The sequence below is a fragment of the Haemaphysalis longicornis genome, unplaced genomic scaffold (assembly GCF_048455015.1).
Source record: "Haemaphysalis longicornis isolate Haplotype H1 unplaced genomic scaffold, Haemaphysalis longicornis Haplotype H1 scaffold_2, whole genome shotgun sequence".
Classification (NCBI taxonomy): Eukaryota; Metazoa; Arthropoda; class Arachnida; order Ixodida; family Ixodidae; genus Haemaphysalis; species Haemaphysalis longicornis.
Genome location: NW_027526295.1, coordinates 246,571,954 through 246,591,640, shown reverse-complemented (window position 1 = coordinate 246,591,640; position 19,687 = coordinate 246,571,954). Strand labels below are relative to the sequence as shown.

General features: G+C 48.0%; 2 protein-coding genes across 3 annotated transcripts in view; one reads left to right on the top strand and one right to left on the bottom strand.

The window, feature by feature from the left end:
• The window catches only part of LOC144170311 (pantetheinase-like), a 51,717-nt gene that overhangs the window by 17,469 nt on the left and 14,561 nt on the right, over positions 1-19,687 (bottom strand). The window contains exons 3-5 of the mRNA XM_077700028.1: positions 7,801-8,102; positions 3,475-3,762; positions 324-446 (exon numbers count right to left, since the gene is read on the bottom strand). Of these exons, the coding sequence (XP_077556154.1) occupies positions 324-446; positions 3,475-3,762; positions 7,801-8,102 (713 nt within the window). The remainder of the gene's footprint in view (positions 1-323; positions 447-3,474; positions 3,763-7,800; positions 8,103-19,687) is intronic.
• On the top strand, positions 15,343-18,789 carry LOC144170307 (damage-control phosphatase ARMT1-like). Of its 2 annotated transcripts, XM_077700023.1 has the most exons (3): positions 15,343-16,912; positions 17,319-18,319; positions 18,512-18,789. In XM_077700023.1, exons 1-3 carry the CDS (start codon positions 15,489-15,491, stop codon positions 18,604-18,606), a joined length of 2,520 nt encoding a protein of 839 aa, XP_077556149.1. In that variant the 5' UTR covers positions 15,343-15,488; the 3' UTR covers positions 18,607-18,789. The 2 variants fall into 2 exon arrangements, with proteins under 2 accessions (XP_077556149.1, XP_077556148.1); XM_077700022.1 differs by having other exon boundaries at positions 17,319-18,789.

The following is a 19,687-nucleotide window of genomic DNA, read 5'->3' as shown; positions in this document are numbered from 1 at the left end:
CAGCCAGGCTACAAGTAGATACCTTAAATTGCATGCAGTTCATGAACATCAACCAAGATCAGGCTTTTTGCACTCAGGCAGACATTCACTTCTGCGCATAATTGCTGCAGCAGCACAGGAACCAATGGTAGTTGTTGCTTCACATATTGACACTGAAATGCCTCAGCTGATGTGCCTAGCCTTCGCAATAAGCAGTTACTCGTTTGGAAAGGGTTACTATTATTTACCATCCCTTCACGCACTGTGCGAAGAAACAGCTTGGTAAAAGCAGGTAGGTTTTGACAAGACATGGGAAAGCAGGTGGAAAGCGGGGCACTCCTGACCTTGGATTCCTGGGCGTTTCCGCAGTCAGGTCGGCCATCAGCAACTTGGCCTGCCAATCGGGACTGTAGGTGTAGTTGAGCGGTCCGCGTTTTCCCGCAAAGATACCGCTTCCTAGGGAGCCCCTGAAATTAGGAAAAGCACACACACATTGCAAACTGCAGCAGGTTTACAAAAATGCTTTTTTTCGGTACTTAAACCAGTTCTGTCAGTCAGAGGTGTCAAAATTTCGGTCAATCACACTGCTCCAAAGGTCAGCTATCAGCAGTAGACGTGGCCTACTGGTGTGGTGCAAAGCTAAATTGCTGCAGTTGCAACTAGCGCTAACTTCTGATGAACTTGTTGTGCCCATAACTGGTGTTGCGCACAAATGGGTGGAAACTGTGATGTGACTAAAAACAGCACCAAGCCACGCAGCCTGTTTACACCTGTAAACCTCTCATGAGAATGTCATTACTTGCAGCACTGCCTTGTACTGGGCAATGTGGGCTCGTGGCCAGCATTGCCAGCAACACATCACCAATGTCCTAGGAAAGTTTAAATGACGATGACAGTTGGGTGTGTCTGGGGACCTGGCGACGGTGGTATGATGGGATGGTTTGTACATATCAAGTGAAGAACAAACAGTGCAAGGATGTGTGGAGAAAGTGGGCGTTCCTTGAAGTGCACCTCCGAGATTGATTCCCTGCACACAAAAAAGGCAGCTGCCGAACAGATTTGACTTTTGTTGACCTTACACCCATGTAACCCTAATTACTACAACTCTCTCCATACCACACCCACAGAGCACCGATGGCTAGCTACCAATAGATCTAAGACTAATTTTAAAGTTGCAGCAATGCGGTGAAGAATGCCAAGCAGTCATATTTGTCATCTTCACTTCAGGGGCCACACATAAACTAGGCCATCCTACGGGTAGGCATCATCGCAAGCTGTACAGCAAGGCGCAAGGAAAAACACTGATGTCATTGGGAAAGGCCTTCAGTCATACAAATTTTGGTGCACTGCATTAGGTGCCGAACAATAGTTTCAGCAAAACTAAAAAGTGGTGGATTGCCTGCGGCACCAAAAAGAATTAAACAGCAAATCTTGTAGCATCATGGCTTCTGTGTTTTAACAAATTTTTTTCAGGTTTTGGGGTTTAACATGCCAAAACTACACTTGGGCTACAAGGCACACCACAGTGGAGGGTTCCGGGTTAATTTTGACCACCTGGGTATCTTAAACATGTGCTAAAATCTCGACACATGGGCGGTTTCAACAGAAATAAAAGCAGGAAACAGAAAAAGAAATTGTTACATCATAAACTACTTTGACAAGCAGCTAGCAGAGCACTTCTATTTGCAACTTTCTGCACTGACCAGAAATGCATCACAGCAGGAACATGCCTCAACTTTAAATTTCTTCTGCACTTAACCTGAAGACATTAGACAGCACTAAAAACACTTCGGGACGTCTGTGTACCTGACAGACCTGTGTATTCCTTTTTCCGCAGCTTTTTATGCTCACTAACGAATTTCGTGCATTCTCAGAAGGAATGCATTTGTGTTCTCAATCTTTTTACTCCCCATTGACAAATGGAGGACAAGCACAGGCAATCCAGATTATGAGGTGCGTCTCTGTGAAATACTGCTATTCTGTATATCATCCAGTAATTTTAAAAAATGTTCCAAAGGCAATCTTGCACGGATTTTATTTCTTGCACATTCCCTTCAAATATACACTCCAGGTGATAGAACAAGGTTACCCGCCACGAGCAAGTAGTAATTCTGCAGGCACAAACGTAAACACTACACACACCCACTCGGCTCCATTTATTTTAAAGCACGCCAGACACCCGTGTCCCGGTGTTCCCATTGCCTTACTCGATGTACCCAGGACCACCTTCTGTAGCACTGCCCCCAACAACCCAACACAACCACACAATTACACCACGAGAGTGGAAGGCTGTTGCAGCGAGTCTCCAAGAACAACAGAACTGGTGGCCCACACCAGTGTGTCGGAACGGAATGAAAACAAAAAACGAAAAACGAAAAAAAAAAATATATATATATATATTTTTTACCGGAACGAAAACGTAACCGAAACGTTATATATTATTTCGTTCCGGAGTGAAACCGAAATATTTTTAATGCTTTTCTGTTCACGAGAAATATGTCTGCTCGGTCCCAAGAAATGCACGGTCAAGGCAACATTGTCGCCCTTTGTACGTCCACATCGCGTCGCTAGCACCATCGTGTTGAATTCCGGCAGTATCATTTGCCTTGTCAACAGTGCAGTGGATTCGTGTCTGCACCATTGACAGCTTGCAAAATAGTTACTGCGCATGCGCGAGCAAGTTTATTTTCCACCAGATAGCTTTGACCATAGACTAGCAGGCAAACTACTTTTTTTTTCCATTCACCACTACTGCCTGCCTTTTCTTTATTTCGTTTTTTTCTGTTCGGTGAAACACGCAAAGAGGAGGCGTGACATTTCTGCAGTGTGTTTCGTTACCGAAGTTGTTACGACTGACTTCAAGCGAACACTGGTGATGTTCACTGCTGATGTGTGCCAGCCACACAAGTCGGGTGGAGAGGGCATTTTCGGCACTGAAGTTTGTTTTGTCGGATCAGCGGTCTCGCTTGTCGGAGAGTACACTCGTTGATCTGCTGCTTCTGAAATCGTGCTCACTCCCTTAAAGATAATGCGGGATTCAAATATGAGGAAAAATAAATACTAAGTTTTTGTTGTTACTTTGCTTCGAAGTTTCTTGCAGAGTCCCTCTTAATCATATCGTAGTTTTGGGATGTAAACACCCAATTATGAAGTTCCTAAATAATTATTTATCAATTATTATTTAAGAATTTTATTAAGTATTCTATTACTGTTTATTTTATAAAAAAAAAGTTACGAACCGTTACGGACCTTTTTTTTTTTTTTTTTTCTATTCTGGAACAGAAACGGAACGAAACTTTTTTCTGGGGAACGAAACAAAAAAACGGGACGAAAAACATTTCGTTCCGACACCCTGGCCCACACCATCAGAGCCCTCAGTGGCTGCCTACACCGAGACGACACATTCACCTCCCCCACCCCGTGACTAATTAAGTTTCTATCTATCTACCTGTGGCCAGTAAAAGTGAATCTGCATGACCGTGAAAATATCCTCACCTGTCGGGCTTCTGGATGCCGGCGGCCAGCAGCGGTATGCCGTTGTGCAACGACCAGGCCTGCTGCACAGCCACCGAGTACAGCATGGGCAGCTGGTCAAACCACCAAGTGCTCATGACGGCCAGGGTGACGTTGTGCTCTTGCACCAGCCGCGACGACTCGTTGAAGAGCACGTCAAAGCAGATGAACATGCCCACACGCACGTTAAAGTCCGTCTCAAACACAGCAAACTCAAACGGGTCTGCAGGGCTCATGAAGGGCTCGACAAACAGGTGGTTTTTGTGGTACCTGCACACGCCAAGCCAGCACGGGCTCTTTACACAGTTGGGAACAAGACTTCCACAAAACTACGGACAAAACGAACTTAAAGGGACACTGAAAAGTGGAAACAAGTTGGCCTGTATCAGTACATTACTGTGCCAAGAATCTTAATACACCAGTCTCGCGACTAGCAAGGCAGAAAACACCAGAAATGTGACAACAAGCGACGACGCCCCGTACGCTTTTGGGTACTACTGCTTGTGACGTCACAAATGTTGTCAATGGCGAGAGAGCTCACCGGAGAAGCATCTATAAATGTTTTCCTTAAATAAACAGTTTCTAAGTGAATAAGCACGTGAAATAAATGTAAATCATAACATTCATTGAGCTGATGTGATTTAAAAAACACAGACTACAGCTCTTATACATCGCGAGACAGGCTGCTTCCCTCACGCCTCAGAGTCAGCCATCATGCTTTCAGTTTCATTTAGGAAAAGCATTGGTGTGCAATTAGCCAAGTCAATAACCTACCACAGCGAATGCCTGAGCTTCTGCAAGCAATATCCCTGGCAGGAAGCGGCAAAAGGAACAAGACACACTGCACGTGGTTAAGCGACCCGGCTGAGCTTTTCATCCGTTCTCTGCACGCGGATGTTGCTATCGGATTGTATAAAGCATGCCTGCGCCCAGTTCAAACCTGATCGCCCATGAAAGGTTAGGGTATTTACTGCACGGGGTTATCCAAACGATACAAACTTGTGCTTTTCCATTCGCTCTGGGCAGCTGTTGTTAAATAATCCACAAATCAAGCGTGCGTAGCTCTACCCTTGTCATGTTTCGGCCGATCTGAGCCTTGGCCACGAGGACAGTGCTCGAGACGGATGCGGGAAGCTAGCATGCATTTCACACTAGGTTGGCTCGTCGCGTGGGAGAAGAGAATATGAGATGGATGTGATTGCCAGACGAGGTGAGATGAAGGCTCCTGCTTGAGCATCGCAGAGCCAGGCAGTCATGCTTGCACGATATTTGAAACAGCACTTGTCGCTTCTTTGCTCGCGGTTGGCGTGATGGGGTCTGGGTGTCCGGTGTAGGTGGGAACACCGGCCGCTGGAGCAGTGAAAAGCACTTCTCATTCCGGAGGGGAGTACTAATAACACTCCAAGCCAACCCACTCAGCTAGACAAACGCCATCAGTGTCGGCCATGGCTTGCAGACGTAAAAGCTACCGCGGCCAGCTGAGAGCGCCTAGACCGCACCCGTGCCTCGCTCCTAGTTTGTGACGCAATGGCTGCGTCACGAAAAAATGAAAGGGGAAGAAGGTGAGAGAAACACCAGCTTTGTTTGCTTATTTCCCAGCAAATAACACATCACTGCTCGTCGAACAAAAGCTGAGAGAGCTAAGAAACGCATGGTCTTTCAGTTGAAACGAAATTTCATTCAGCCTTTAGTGTCCCATTAATTATAATAATGCTATCACGCTGCAACGCCGCTCGGGACAGCGTCACACTTTTCACGGTGCAATGACACCACATTGAATTTTCCAGTGAACTAATCGGCATGGATGATGTCAGTGGCGTCAAAATTTTTCTAGGATACACACAAATACTTGGATTTGAAGCTGAAGTCACCCGTTTCTTGCCATGGAAAGGCTTGCTTCTGTTTCTCATGCTGCTCTCTGTCGCTGGGTAAACACCACAGTGAAACTCTTTCTGTTGTATATATTTGTACTAATACGGCCGCACAGGACAGAACACGTGTTTGACATCGTCCTTTACACGCACCAATTAAGTCGCGTGGGAAGCTCACGCTGCGTCATTCTGGCACCGAACACTCTAAAGTGACAGCGTCACCGTTGCTCTGGCCAGAGCTACGCTGCTTAAGGACTGTCCCCATGCGGATGGTGGGGCCACCGGGCGGCAGCTAAAAGCAGCATATGAAGCTCGCCCATAGAGTTACAGAGCAGTCTTGTGAGCATTACAGCATTAAAGGACTCTGCTATACTCGGTTACAACTCAAGAACGGCAGCGGAAGTTGCAGCTGTGCCTCATCACCGCAGCCGGATGTTACTCCGCGCGGCGCAAGTAGTGCGTTACTGGGAATATTTTGAGCATGTCACGAGCCGTTTGCGTTCTTTTTCACACTTAATACGCTTATAAACTACTGCAGCGACGAAAAAAAAAACTACGTGAGAACAGGCAGGCGATATCATGCATTCAAAATAATCTCCTTTCAAAACGCGCGCACGCGCGTTGACATCTCACATTCCTCGGAAGGAAGACATTCTTGTCGCCCTAAAGCCGGTGTCAACGCTTGGACGGCTGATGCCCTGACCAAAAGAGCGCTCGCCACAGTAAAAAGTCCAAGGGGTCGTTTCCAGAATTCCTGGTGCACAATGCCCTGCCAGTTACTGTATTTACTCGCGTAATGATTGCACTTTTTTTTCCAAAAATATGATGTCAATTTAGGGGTGCGTTCATTATGCAGGGCTAATTTTTCCCGAAAAAACTTTCAGCGCAGAAAACTCAAGTAAGTTGCAGGTCAGAATTTTTACGATAGGTCTCATGAAAATGATAACCATAATAAATAAAAACATAATCAAAACTCCACGGACCACCGCCAGCCGCATTGCAAAGTGACGCAAAATGCAGTGTTTTCATGAATTACGAACGCGCCGGAACGAGTTTGCTGCGAGGTGAGAACAGGTCGACCAATAAGTAGCTGGTGCTGTAACAGTGCGGGCATCAAAACAGACATGGCTGCCGACGCAGCAATCTGAGCGCGTTTTTCTCTTTGTCTTGTGAGTACATTATGTGCATTTAGTGAGAGTTTGTTCCGCACCAATAATGAACTCATGCTTGCCGATTTCGATAATATCGGCAAGTCTGCGGCAATAACGTAGCTATGTCCCATTGAAAGAGGAGGATACATAGGTAAGCCCGACCATCGTCAGCTAGACGATGGTCGGTGCCATGGCACACATACCACATATGGCTGCGGAAAGTTCAGGGTGCGATCATTCCGCGGGAAATAAAAAAAAAGTCGTATTTTGACGACGAACCTCAGGGGTGCAATCATTACGCGAGGGCGATCATTATGCGAGTAAATACGGTATGTCACAGAGACACGAAATTTCCCAGAATGCCTCTGACAGCACAAAAACGACGTCCGCAAGTCTGACATTCAGCACAGTGCATTGGCCGAACACTGTGAAAAAGCTGACAACACTTCGACTTCGACAATGCGCAGGTGATTGGCACCGAAACAAGTTGCTCAGAGAGAATCCTCCTCGAGTCCTGGCACGTACCAGGGACTCGGGGAGGGCTGAATACATCCTTAGGTGCCCTTCCCGCCATTTATGCCCACGACTTCCGACGCGCAAGGGCAAGAAACGAGTAAAAGGAAAAAAGAAGCCACCTTATATAGCTGCTCCTTGTGGTCAAACACAGTCACACCCAATGAAGGAGCCGAAACATGGGGACCATTTTTAATAAACACCCTAAGTTGGGTGCCTTTGCCTCTTCCCCGAAGTGGGTTGATGTACCGGTTCACTCTCAATGGCATAGTGATGTTCCCTTCTTTTTGTGCGTGCACTGGCACCTGCAAACTCCCAAGGCAAATATCTGTAGTAGTACTCTTTCTTTCTCTGCACCTTCTCAAACTGTACTTGTGACCCACCTGCTTCTATTTCTCATTTTTACCCTGCAATTCTGTTAGTACATTTCCTTTCAGCTCTCGTAAGACGTTTCGGCCAGCCTGCTGCTGACGCCACTCTGGCAAATTCTAGATGTGTATTGTTCAAAAAGGCCACGTGTTTATCGTGCTTTTCTAGCACAGTTTTGCACGCTGATCCCTCAGTTTTCCTTTTCCAGATCCCACAACGCCTCAACCAGCAGCTCCGCATAGAAAGAAAAACTAGCAATCTGGTGTCACAGCCCATCAACTGTGCCTCTCAAATGTTCATCGCAGCAAGGATTGCAGCAGAAAACAAGAAAGAGGACCTCCAGTTTCCGTGGGGCTCACTGCCCTGTGTACCATGCATGCCTGTGCGCACAGATGCAGATTTACCTGGAGACAAGCGTTCCATTCCGGTCGAAGGCCACATTGGTGTTGAAGTACTTTATCTTATCGCGGGGGCAGCCATGGTCGCTAGTGTTGCAGGGCTTCTTGTCAATGATGTTGGCCACCAGGTAGATGTGGCTTTCCTGTGCCATGCAGCTCAGGTTGGCCAGCAGCGGAGTGGTCACATTTTCTTTCAGGCAGGGCAACACGCCAGGCTCCGGAATGTCTTCTGCCCACTTGTTCACTTCCTCGCGGTCCTTCAAGTCAAACAGGATGCCATCCTCCGGAAAGACAATGATGTCTGCAAGCTGTTAAAGACAGCAGGCACAACTCTTTAACACTGCTCTGCACCTAAATGATAAACTGTGCCATCGAAACATGCGGCAAAGTGGCTAGGGCACGTTAAAAAATCTTTGCAGTCAGCTGTTGTTATAACCAATACTGACAGAACAGGCATTCAGTTAATGGACCTCGTTGCTTGTTTGCTTGGTCCACCTAAATTTGAAAGCCAACAATATTTGGTTTCAATGAACCCGGTTACAACACACTGTCGGCTGCACTACCAGACTCAACTTCAGGTGAAATTCTTTCCAGAGCAAGGCTCTCAATGGCTGTGGTGGCAACAAACTTCTGATGGCTGAACATTTACTTAAACAAGAGAAAAAATGTGCTCAACAACATTGCTAACACTGTGATACAAAATGAAGGGTAATCATCTTCGACGCTGGAATGACCTTAGAGATAGCCTTACATTTGCTATCTCTTTCTTCTTCTTTTGTGCAAGCAATGCTTTGTGGCTAGAGTATCCATATATAAAGAGAAAAATTGTACCCTCTTCTCTAACACAGTATTGGCTTTGAGATGTTTGAGTGGCGCCCCCTGGCTCTGACATTGGCTTAGGGACTCGTGCCGCTGTCGCCTGCTACACTCCGCTTGTGAGGGGCCGCAGTGCCTGTGCTAGAAAAAGCACGCTTTGATGCTCTAGTGCATTGAAAAGTGTATTGTTGGTAATTCAGTTACTTTTGCCAGCTTTTGACACACCTGAATAATTTCAAGCTGCATCCCCTACAAGTTGGCAACACAGTAGGAGAGAAAAAACAACTTTCTTCAGAACATCGGTTAGAAGATCGTGTGTAACTCGTCCTTTCTAGCTTATTCTCCCGGTTCAGCGCTCCGAGCTCCTTGATAAGTATTCAAAATGCGTATGCTTCCCTACAGTATGTTTGAGGTGCCCTTATGAAGACTCAACAGTCTAATGCTCTGTACCAAGCAATGGGCCCTACACACGCATGACACAGCAGGAGCAGCTGTCTTCAATTTCTTTCGTTATTGTTGACTTGTATGAGATGAATGTTTTTTTTTCTTCTCTGCCTAAAGCATTAATTTTTGTGCACCGTCACAAACGCTTTATTAGTAGGTTTGGGGATGTTTGGGAGGCTCACAAAGATCGTGTGGACATTTTATTCAGGCTGTCTGGCATATATTCCCTCTTTCACAAGTTGGCTTTCGTTATGGCTGCATGCAAGAAGGTGCATATGCGCAGCGTGCGTTGTTTATTCACGTGCAAATACAATAAGAAGGTTTGTGCTACAACACCGCGATCGCGCCCCGGGCAACGTTGTCCAGAGTACTCGAAGGCGGCTTTTGTGCTCGGAGTTTCCGAATCGTAACCATCGTTATCATAACGAACTCACTCTCAACCCCAACATTTATGACATGATTACGGTATTGAAGGCTTCGTATGCTCACTAACGAACGCAGTAAATAGTATACATGCATATATTACAATAATTGAAACCGACGAATATTTCCAGGCGGCTCTTGTTTTCCCACCCTTCCGGGCATAAGAAACAAATCCTGGTCTGCTCGGGATGGCGTTCTATTAATTGAAGAAAGTTATCTTACTCTCTTGTCCTGGTCTGAGAACCTGGCCCACTAATCATCTCGATTTTTCTGTTCAATAAAATTTGCTCCTCCCCCCTCCCCCCCCTACTCCTTCAGTGTACTTTTCCTATAACGCGTGTCTGAATATTGGGAAGGTATATGGCTGTGGGAAATGTACCCAAATATCCCTCCAGGTCTGAACAAACATAGTGCTGCTGTATTTTTACCGTAGATGTGACCCATTTTGCTCAATAAACCTCCATACTGGTTAGAATCCCGGTATAGGGACCGGGCGGCCATTGTATGGCACCACCGTCGCTTCAGCGAACAGCGCCGCCCATGGCAAACCGCTCGTCAGTGGAATGCTGGTGGCGGTCAGCGCAGCGTTATTGTGCATCGCTTTCTGTCATTCTGCCGCTGTGCGACTTGAAAAGCGTACATAACCACAAGGATTTTTTCAGATCGGTAGATCTTGAGCGTGGCGGTGACCTTTGCGAGGCATGCCATGTGTGTGATTTACGCCCATACTCAGTAATTACAAATAGCAGACGACACTCAATGAGCCAAGCTGGAGGTCAAGCTGGAAATGAAAGTCCGTTCCTTCGTGCAATTTTTTCATGCCTGTATGCAGTTTGGCGTATCGACTAACATAATGCAGTTACCGTATTTATTCGAATATCAGGCGAGGTTTTTTTTCCAAAAGCCGCAGTCTCAAAGTCATACCCCGCCTTATATTTGAAGCTCAGAAAGATACTTTTTTTTTTTCCTTTTTTGACTCTCCAAATTGCACCCCCGCCTTATAATCGTGACCGCCTTATAATTGAATAAATACGGTAAATGCTCCTACAAAGCCAGTGCGCGCAACCAATCCAGAAATGCTGCGGGGCTGGGTTGATGACAAACGGCGTCGCACACAAGCGAAAGACAAAGTGGGGGAGGGGGGGGGGGTTGCCTTATAAGATTTACCTCAAAAACCAAATTGTGATGGACGACGCTTCCGTAACTTCATAACTATGGTTGAAACACTTTTAATTTCACAGAAATGCTCTTACTACAGTCATCGGGAATCGTTTGCAGAATAAATACCGCATGATAGTAGAACGATATTGCTTGTCGTGGGAAAGCACTGCTGTAGAAGAATTGCAATGGTTGCTGGCTAGTTGGTTAATGGTTTTTCAAAAACCAAGTCCTGCGTGGCTGAAAAACGCGAGACAGGAGGTTGCCAAAAGCATGCACTCAGTTTCACAACTGAATTCTTCGGCTGGTTTACAAGCTGCCGCCTACGCTTGAAAAATCATGCACTCCTCCGTCAAACGACGATGATAGTTTATAGCAAAGCTTTTTCGTGTGGGTTTCCTTGGTTGCCTTCTGGATTTAAGCTTTGACTAGTTGAGCACTGACCAGCATGCAGTTTGGTCTTTTGATCGCAGCATCTTTGACTTGACCATTTCCCATTCGATTTCACACGAAGAAGCTTTCCGTTCAACCATTGCAATTGTTAGACGGAAGGCTGGATGATTTTGCTGTTTAACTTGAACTTCCATGCACCCCTCTCCAAATCCAAACTACTTCCAGTGGGTCAAAAATGTGTCTGTGCTGGAGGGCTCAGGATGATGCATTTATATTTGAGGCAACTAATTGCGCGTTTTTGATGTCTTCACAAGGCATTACACAATTTTTTTGGTAGTCTGTTAAGAATACTTAAGCATTATAAAACACAGGCTGACGTTAACACTGCCACATTTAACTATCGGTGCCAGCCTTTATTACACGCAAATTGTAAAACGGAAAGTAGAGGAGGGATGGTTTGTAGCTTGGGCTGTTGGGTGGTTGAATAACTTTGGCTCCTTATAAAACGACCGCATCAAACTTGTGAGTTCCACTTCGGCTCTCAGGCTCCCATAATGTCAGTGTCACTCACCAAACCCGAAGGCACAAAGCTCACGGTTACAGAAAGAAAGTGCTGTTATGAATCAGCCTGCCGCATTACTCCTCGGCTGTGTGGCGAAGCCTCCACTACGTGCGCTTTTCGAGCAGGCCTCCCTGTCGGTGACTCACACTTGCAGCCGACGATTCAAACAAGCTGCGACAGGTCTGCATCTCTGGCGCTTCGCTATCGGCGTGATTCAAACCAGCGTTGGCAAACGAGGCAGGCTTCAACTTGCCCGAAGGACGCAGAAGCTGTTGCGGAAACCTCCTCTCTCCCCTCTCTCGGACTCAGCGTGCGCCGCCACTAACGACCGCTCACGAACTCTGGACAGAGTGTTGAGTGTGTCTGTGCCGTTCGTGTCGTGTGCAGAATCTAGAGGGAACGCTTGTTTTGACCGTTGGCGCTTTGGGTATAAATAAGACCTCCCAAGCGCTGTAGTTCATTCCTGTTTGAGCAGTGAATCAATGCTGTCACTCTGCTCGAGTCCTGTACTGTAACCTCGCCCATCGGGGCATTGCTCTTTGGCTTCGGCTCATCTCTCGCTATGAAGTAAACAAGTTACGTTTGCCTTCGGTTTCTGGTCTTCTTCGAGGCAGCAACATTGGCTGGCCGCTCGCTTCACCACGCTACCACACGCATGTCGGAGGCAACGGAGCTCGGCTCAGGTCGGCCTTCCCGGATGCAACAGTGTAAACTACCGCGACAGTTCCACGGCTGTATGGTAATTGATCTCGTACACAACTGCCTTTCTCTTCAAAGCACACGTATCGAGGTATCCCAGAGTTAATGCTGGCATGGAAACTGTAGTCATTGATACTAATATTAATAGTTTCGTGTGGAGGCATGCGCAGAGGGCTGCAAAAAGCGCTCATGTCAATGTAGCCCATTCCCAAACTTAGAAGCGTCAAATAAGTTTGCGTAGCCGTTAGTGCATTTAAGAAGAAATGAATACTAATAATGGTAGTTTTATTCATACTCAGAATGGGTGGAGCCAAGCGTAGATTGCTGCAAAAAGCACTCATGTTGTTGTAGCCGATACCCAACTTTAGAAGCGTCCGACAAGTTTATGTAGCCGTTACTGAATCTAAGAACCCAACACATCTGTCTAGACTTCGTTTCACCAGACATATCTGCTAACAACACCACCAAAACATTCAAAGCACCGAAGCAAACACAGCAAAGACAACGGGAGGCTGTGTAGTCCAATGCACTGGCTCATTCCATTAACGAGGGGAGTGCCGAGTGGTGGCGCCACCCGTCCAGCTACCCGGTCCCTATAAAACCAGCACGCCCCTATACACACAGTGGGTTATTTGGAACTCAACCCGCAGTTTTTGCAGCCCATAGTGCATGTCGGCATACTTAAAGGTGAACAATACTTTCGAGCGTTCGGCAAGGTTGCAAAAGCTGTTTTACCTTACATGTGATTACAGGGAATCGCAATGCCTTCTGCCAAAGCCGACAGCCCCGAAGGCCTGGAATTTGTTTTGGTCTTGTATTTTCGCTGTTGTCGGTTACTAGCAGCTGGCTGTTCCCTTTGTTCCAAAGACTGCTTTAATACAGAAGCTGACGCCTAGCTCCAACCCTTCGCGCTTGACCAGCTCCGCAAGGAATGGGGCGACGCCGGCAATGTTTCTTCCGCAGTGGTATCCAAAACTATACATTAACTTACTTTTTGAGCTAGTGTATGCAATTTTAAGTCTATAATTATGATAAAAAGTTACGCACATGCAAAATCTGATGTAGACAAGCACCAAACATTAACCGAGCGCAAAGAAACAGCAGGGAGAGCGAGCCCGAGTGAAGAAGACGACAAATGAGAGAATCCCTAAGCCGACGTCACGGAGGCACGCTGCGCAGCGCCACCCATGGTCATGCTCACAACCAATAATGAGCAAAATGTGGAACCTCCTGTGACCTTACAAGCTTTGGTGATTTTCTTTTTAACATTGAAGCGCTTACAAACTAAAACACTGTCAACTGTAAAAGACTAATCAGAGCCACCATAAAACCGACACCCATGGCTGAGGATCATGACGTAGCAACTAGGATGCCAGAGTGTCACCGTGGGCTCCAAACCGTCGTTTGCTTGTCTGGTAGACCAACGCCGTCTGTATAACATATTGCCTGTGGCATCAGCCTAAGACAGCCAAAGAGCCACTTTCCTGTTGCTCTCTCCTGCCCTGCCCCGTGCGTTAGACTTCATGTGTACTCCTCTCTTGGGCACTCACCCGCTTGGCAGTGCCACTGCATGAAAACTACACCAAACAATTCACGGCATTTGTCCGCACTTTGCCAAGTGCCGCTCCCACGGGTTCATGTTTTTTTTCTCAGCTTCTGCCTGTCGAGCTTGGACAATTGCACAAAATGAGGCACCCACTTGCACGTACCACACCACAGATAAGCAGCCAAACTAGGTGCCCCTTATATTTCCATTGGAAAGCGCGTGACGAGACAGGCAATATTATACAGGCAGCACTGTGTAGGTATTCTGTAGTCAGCCGGCTACTTTCTTGTGCAATGTGTATTGACACCAAGTGTGTGGGGAGCACGCGCGGAGAGTGGTCGTTCAAGTGCAGGGAAGTGCTACACTAGTGGCTGACAGCATCCTACGAGTGACGTCACAAACAGTTGGAGTAGAACATCATCAAAGTCAACATACCCTCTGACTAAATTTAGCCAGTGGGTATGTAGGCCCTGACAGCGGCTAGGGACAAAAAGCATTAAAGACACAGGAGGATCAAGTTGTTACAACGCACATTTCATTAGGAGTCTCACTATACTCGGGAACAAGTTAAGAACGGCAATAGCTCATGTACGGTATCACTTCACCAAAGCGACGGAACCGGATGTAGACGGACGTGCACATTTTGAAAGGAGATTGCTATGAATGCGTGATTGTGTCTGCTTTTTCTCACGTAGTTTGTTTGTCATCGCTGAATAATTTATAAGCATATTAGGTCCATAAAATGACAGCAACGGCTCGTTCTATGTTCAAAATAATGCACTGCTTGCGCCGCGTGGAATAACATCCGACTGCGGTGGTGAGGCACAGAGGCAGCTTCCGTTGCCGTTCTTAATGGTACCCTGGTGCACCTAGTTCTGAAGCCTGTTGTATCTTGGAACATGATGCCTGTCGGCGTGTGAGTGTACACGTGTCACAAACAATGCATCATCATGGCTACTGCATAATTATGGCTACTGAGAGGAGGAATGACCTATTGCCCTAACATGTAGATGCGGAATGAGCAGGATCACGGTGACACTGCCCGGAAGAGGTAGTGGGGGTCATTCCACACTCCACTAACGTGGGTAAAGAGCAAGGCACGGACATGTGTGGGAACTTGAAGATAATACACCCTCTGCCTGGTGAAATAAAAATATCACTCAATCAATTAAAAACCATCAACACGGACATGTGTGGGAACTTGAAGATAATACACCCTCTACCTGGTGAAATAAAAATATCACTCAATCAATTAAAAACCATCAGCAACTTCAATCAATCGATCAATAGACCCGCCAAACCGTGATTTCTTAGTTGACACTGAAACGAATGAAAAACTTGTTAATATTAAAATATTTCTGAAACGGGCATATTTGACTCAGAAAGCTCTGCTTTTTTTTTTTCGTTAGCCTAAACTTTACACCAGCCAAATCTCGCAAATCACAAATCATACAGACGCTCCAAAACCTTGGACGCTCTTCGTAATCTTTACTCAGGAAAGCGCCATCGCCAATGCCATTGCCTGCGCGAGCGCCCACATACGACAGTCACCGTAACTAACCTTTCAGCAGAAATGTGAAACTTAATGCTTCCGCTATCTACGGGAACGCCAAACGCGTCAGTAGCTTTACAATTAGCGCAGACGAAGTGACAATGGCCAGTTCAGTGCCTCAATCACCGGGAACGAAGGCCTCAGACGCACATGAAGTTCAGCAAAAGGACGCGATCAATAGAGAGCTCTCGGGCAATGCACACGAGACACACAACGCTCACGGCACGACGACTAAACTGTCGCCGACATCACAACAATCGCCGCACGAAGCCCATGGGAACGAAGTCATTAGTCAAGCACATTCGGCATCTGGTGAAAAAACGCCGGCGTCCGCGGATCAACCGAGGTCGCCGGCGCATGTGATCAAAGAGACAACGACGGAAATCGGGCGCAGCGCGCCGGAGCCATTGCCTCGCCACGGAGCCTCGAAACTAGCGTCGCCCGCGGATCAACCGATGTCGCCGGCGCATGTGATCAAAGATACAACGACGGAAACCGGCCGGAGCGCGCCTGAGCCATTGCCTCGCCAGAAAGCCTCGAAACTAGCGTCACCCGAGGCCCAACCAGCGAAAGATCCACAGACGCCGTCTGATCTCCCTCCGGTAACCACAGGTGGACCTGATGCAGCCCTTTTAGAGGCACCCGCACAGTTGCCTGGCGAGCCACACGCCCACACAACAGAACAGGCCGAGTTGCCCGCCACCAGTGGACCCGATGGAGCCCTTGTAGAGTCACCCGCACAGTTGCCTGGCGAGCCACACGCCCACACAGCAGAACAGGCCGAGTTGCCCGCCGCCAGTGGACCCGATGGAGCCCTTGTAGAAGCACCCGCACAGTTGCCTGGCGAGCCACACGCCCAAACAGCAGAACAGGCCGAGTTGCCCGCCGCCGAGAAGCCACCCCAACGAGTCCCTTCGTGGAAACGGCGGTTTTTAGCCGGGCTGCAGGTAGACGAGGACAAGGCCGCTGCACCCGCAGTCGTGCCGCCAGAAGAGCTGCCGCTTCCGCCCCCGCTGAGCGGCCAAAACAGCACAAGCTTCGCCTATGTGACGGTGCGCGACAGGCTGCCGGTGATCCTGACCCGAGTCATTGACGCCGTCTTCAGGGACCGCATGAAAATCGAGGAGCAGCTTGGCCCCGAGGCGCGCGAGGAGACCAAGGCCGTCGCTGGGCGCCTGGCCAAGCTCCGCAACGAGATGGTCACCAACAAGCCGCTCCTTCCGATCGAGGACCACTTCGACGATGCAGCAGTGTGGAACGAGGTGCTACAGAAGCACACGAAGGACCCGAGTTCTCCACCGCGGTGGTACGTGGCGCCGTGGCTCTACATCGAGACGTACTTCTACCGTCGCATCTACGAAGCTTTCCAGCTGACAACGAAGCTGAGAGATTACGACCCCTTTCGCCGGCCTAAGCAAGAAAGCCTCCATCAGTACTTCAAGGCTGTGTGCGAGCTTTGCGATTTCGTGCGAAAGAACACGTACCCCGACGCTGCGTTGGAAACGCTAAAACAAAGCACGTACAGGTGAGCCATCGTCTGCCCCCCGTCCACCTGGGCCATGCATGGGATTTCTATAGGCTACTTTCCCCATACTGGGAGCCGGTGCATTTGGCAAAGAGACGCTTATATCTTTTGCGAGGCAAGACTAGCAGACAGCAAGTTATTAAATAGGATGAACAATGACCTCAAGCACCGCTGATCCTACAAGCCGAAAGTGCAAACGCTCAAAGCACGAGGCAGATATGATGTGTAGGTTTGTCAGCCAGCTGCTTCACACTACAAAGGCTATTCTGAGTGGAAATTCTAACCAATGCATTGTGCCTGCTCCCTAATTCCTTCCCCAAATTGGTGACGTAACAGTGCCCTAATGGCAAGTCAAGGTATTCTTCCACCCACTGAATCCTAACCTGAAGCAAATGCTCCATTGCAGGTTGGTCGAAGTGTCACTTTGGGGAAACCGGTGTGACCTTTCCCTATCTGGCGGTGCCAAGGTGTCAGGCCTATCAGCCAGCGCGCATGACACCGAGCGGCTGCGGACCTTCATCCTGTCCAACCACGGCGACAGGCTGTGGCAGCACCTGTGCAGGCTACGCGAACTGAACCTCGCCGGCGAGCCCCAGCAGTTGCACTGCGTGATGGACAACGCTGGCTACGAGCTGGTCACTGATCTGGCCCTCCTAGACTTTCTCTACGAGACAGGCTACGTAGACAGTGTTACGCTGCACATCAAGGCCATACCCTGGTACGTCTCGGATGTGACGCGACGCGACCTGTTTTGGACACTGCGCGAGATGCAAGACTGCAATCACGAGTCTACGGAGGAACTCAGCAAGCGGTGTCAACGTCGAATCAACGAGGGCAGCTGGTCTGTCATGGACGACGTGTTTTGGACGCAGCCGTTTGACTACGCCGAAATGGCAACGAAGCGCCCGGACCTGTACGCCGTATTACAATCTGCGGACCTGCTGCTTTTTAAGGGAGACCTAAACTACCGAAAACTTGTGGGTGACCTTGACTGGGATCCCACTGTTTCGTTCAAGCATGCCCTGAGGGGCTTTGAGCCCACGTTCTTGTGTGCCTTGCGCACAATCAAAGCAGACACCGTGGCAGGCCTTGACCGAGTGATTGTTGACAGAGTGCAGCAGCAGTCACCCGACTGGATGGTTACGGGGAAGTACGCTGTAATGCAGTGTGCAGGAACGCCTGTCGAGAGAGAGAGGACTACGACTGCCCCACCTTCCCGTCGTCATCGCAGAAAACAAATCCACGTCGAGGATCCCTTGTTGGAAAGAGCCAGAGACCTCACTGCCGACTCACAAGGAAGTTCACAGGGAAGTTCACAGGGAGGTTCACAGGGCGCTTCACAGGGAGGTTCACAAGGAGCTTCACAGGGAGGTTCACAGGGAGCTTCACAAGGAGGTTCAAAGGGAGGTTCACAGGGAGGTTCAAAGGCAGGTTCACAGGGAGGTTCAAAGGCAGGTTCACAGGGAGGTTCAAAGGCAGGTTCACAGGGAGGTTCACAAAGAGGTTCACAGGGAGGTTCACAAAGAGGTTCACAAGGAGGTTCAAAGGCAGGTTCACAGGGAGGTTCACAAGGAAATTCAAAGGGAGGTTCACAGGGAGGTTCACAGCCTTTGGAGCACAGTTCAAGGCAACCATCAGGAGCTTCCTCTGCCACACAGCACCGTACTGCCGCAGGTTCAGACAAAGAGGTGTGATAGGGGAAAGGTGCTGTTACAGAAAGTGCCACTCAGCAGGCATTTCATCAGGCCCACTCTCGGACATGTGCATCGACTTGACATATAATCGCTGCTACAAGAACAATTATTCCTACAGAGCCCTCTTCAACAATGGATTATGTAAAGCCTCATTTTCTAACAATAAAAAGCAATCCAAATAAGCTTGCTTTCTTACTACTGTCAAGGCTCTAAGATGGGTATTGTGGTTTCCATTGGACAATAACTTGGCAGTGTGTTTCACACTAAATCCCCCAAGGCAAGTATCTGGAGAAAGGAGTGTACAGCACTTTGCCTTGTAGATCCTAACAGTGTGATTAATCTGCACCATGGGGCAGGAAATTGTACAGGGGACATTATGGCTCATGGGCAGTGTCACTGTGCAGCCACAAATGCGAACGACAAGAGCCCCCGATTTTGCCTGAAGGCTATTGTCAGCAGTGCACTTCGTGTGACACAAGCTAATAATGCTCCCACATAGACTAGTAAACAATAAATTGCGACATATTTGTATCAAAATATCTTCATTTAACTGAATACAGCGGTTAGAGTGGATTGCCACGGACAGCAGGTCATCGCGGGCATTCTGAAGCAGCAGGGCCAATGGACACCTACTTACCCAAGGAACTGAACAAAGGACGCAAACAAGTCACTTAGTAGAACATAGTGCCAATAAACTAAAATCATCTGAACAAAGAAAACAAAACAAAAATGCCAATACAATATACTACTGGCAAATAATATGCCAATATAACTAATAATGTACCCTCGGAGTGCCAGCATGGCTTTCAAAAAGGAAAGTTTACAGGGACTGCGCTCCTTACACAGAAGAAACTTTTAATCACGAACACAGACAGAATTCCTCAGGGCACTTAAGTCTTCTTACATGCATTGAAGGAGAAAGCCTGGCAAAACACTCCAACAACTCTGTTGCAACATTGTAGTGCCTTTCTTTTCTTTTTTTTTTTTTTGCAGTTTTGTTTCTTCATTTCAGGAGGGAATCGCTTCGATAGGCCTTTTTACTGCTCCACTGTGTCCGCGTCTCTCTCTTCACTTCCATTTC

Excerpts from the sequence above, each read along its gene's own strand:
- LOC144170307 (XM_077700022.1), top strand. The coding sequence starts at position 15,489 with ATGGCCAGTTCAGTGCCTCAATCACCGGGAACGAAGGCCTCAGACGCA. Across the intron at positions 16,913-17,318 it reads CTAAAACAAAGCACGTACAG|GTTGGTCGAAGTGTCACTTT; the intron begins GTGAGCCATCGT and ends GCTCCATTGCAG.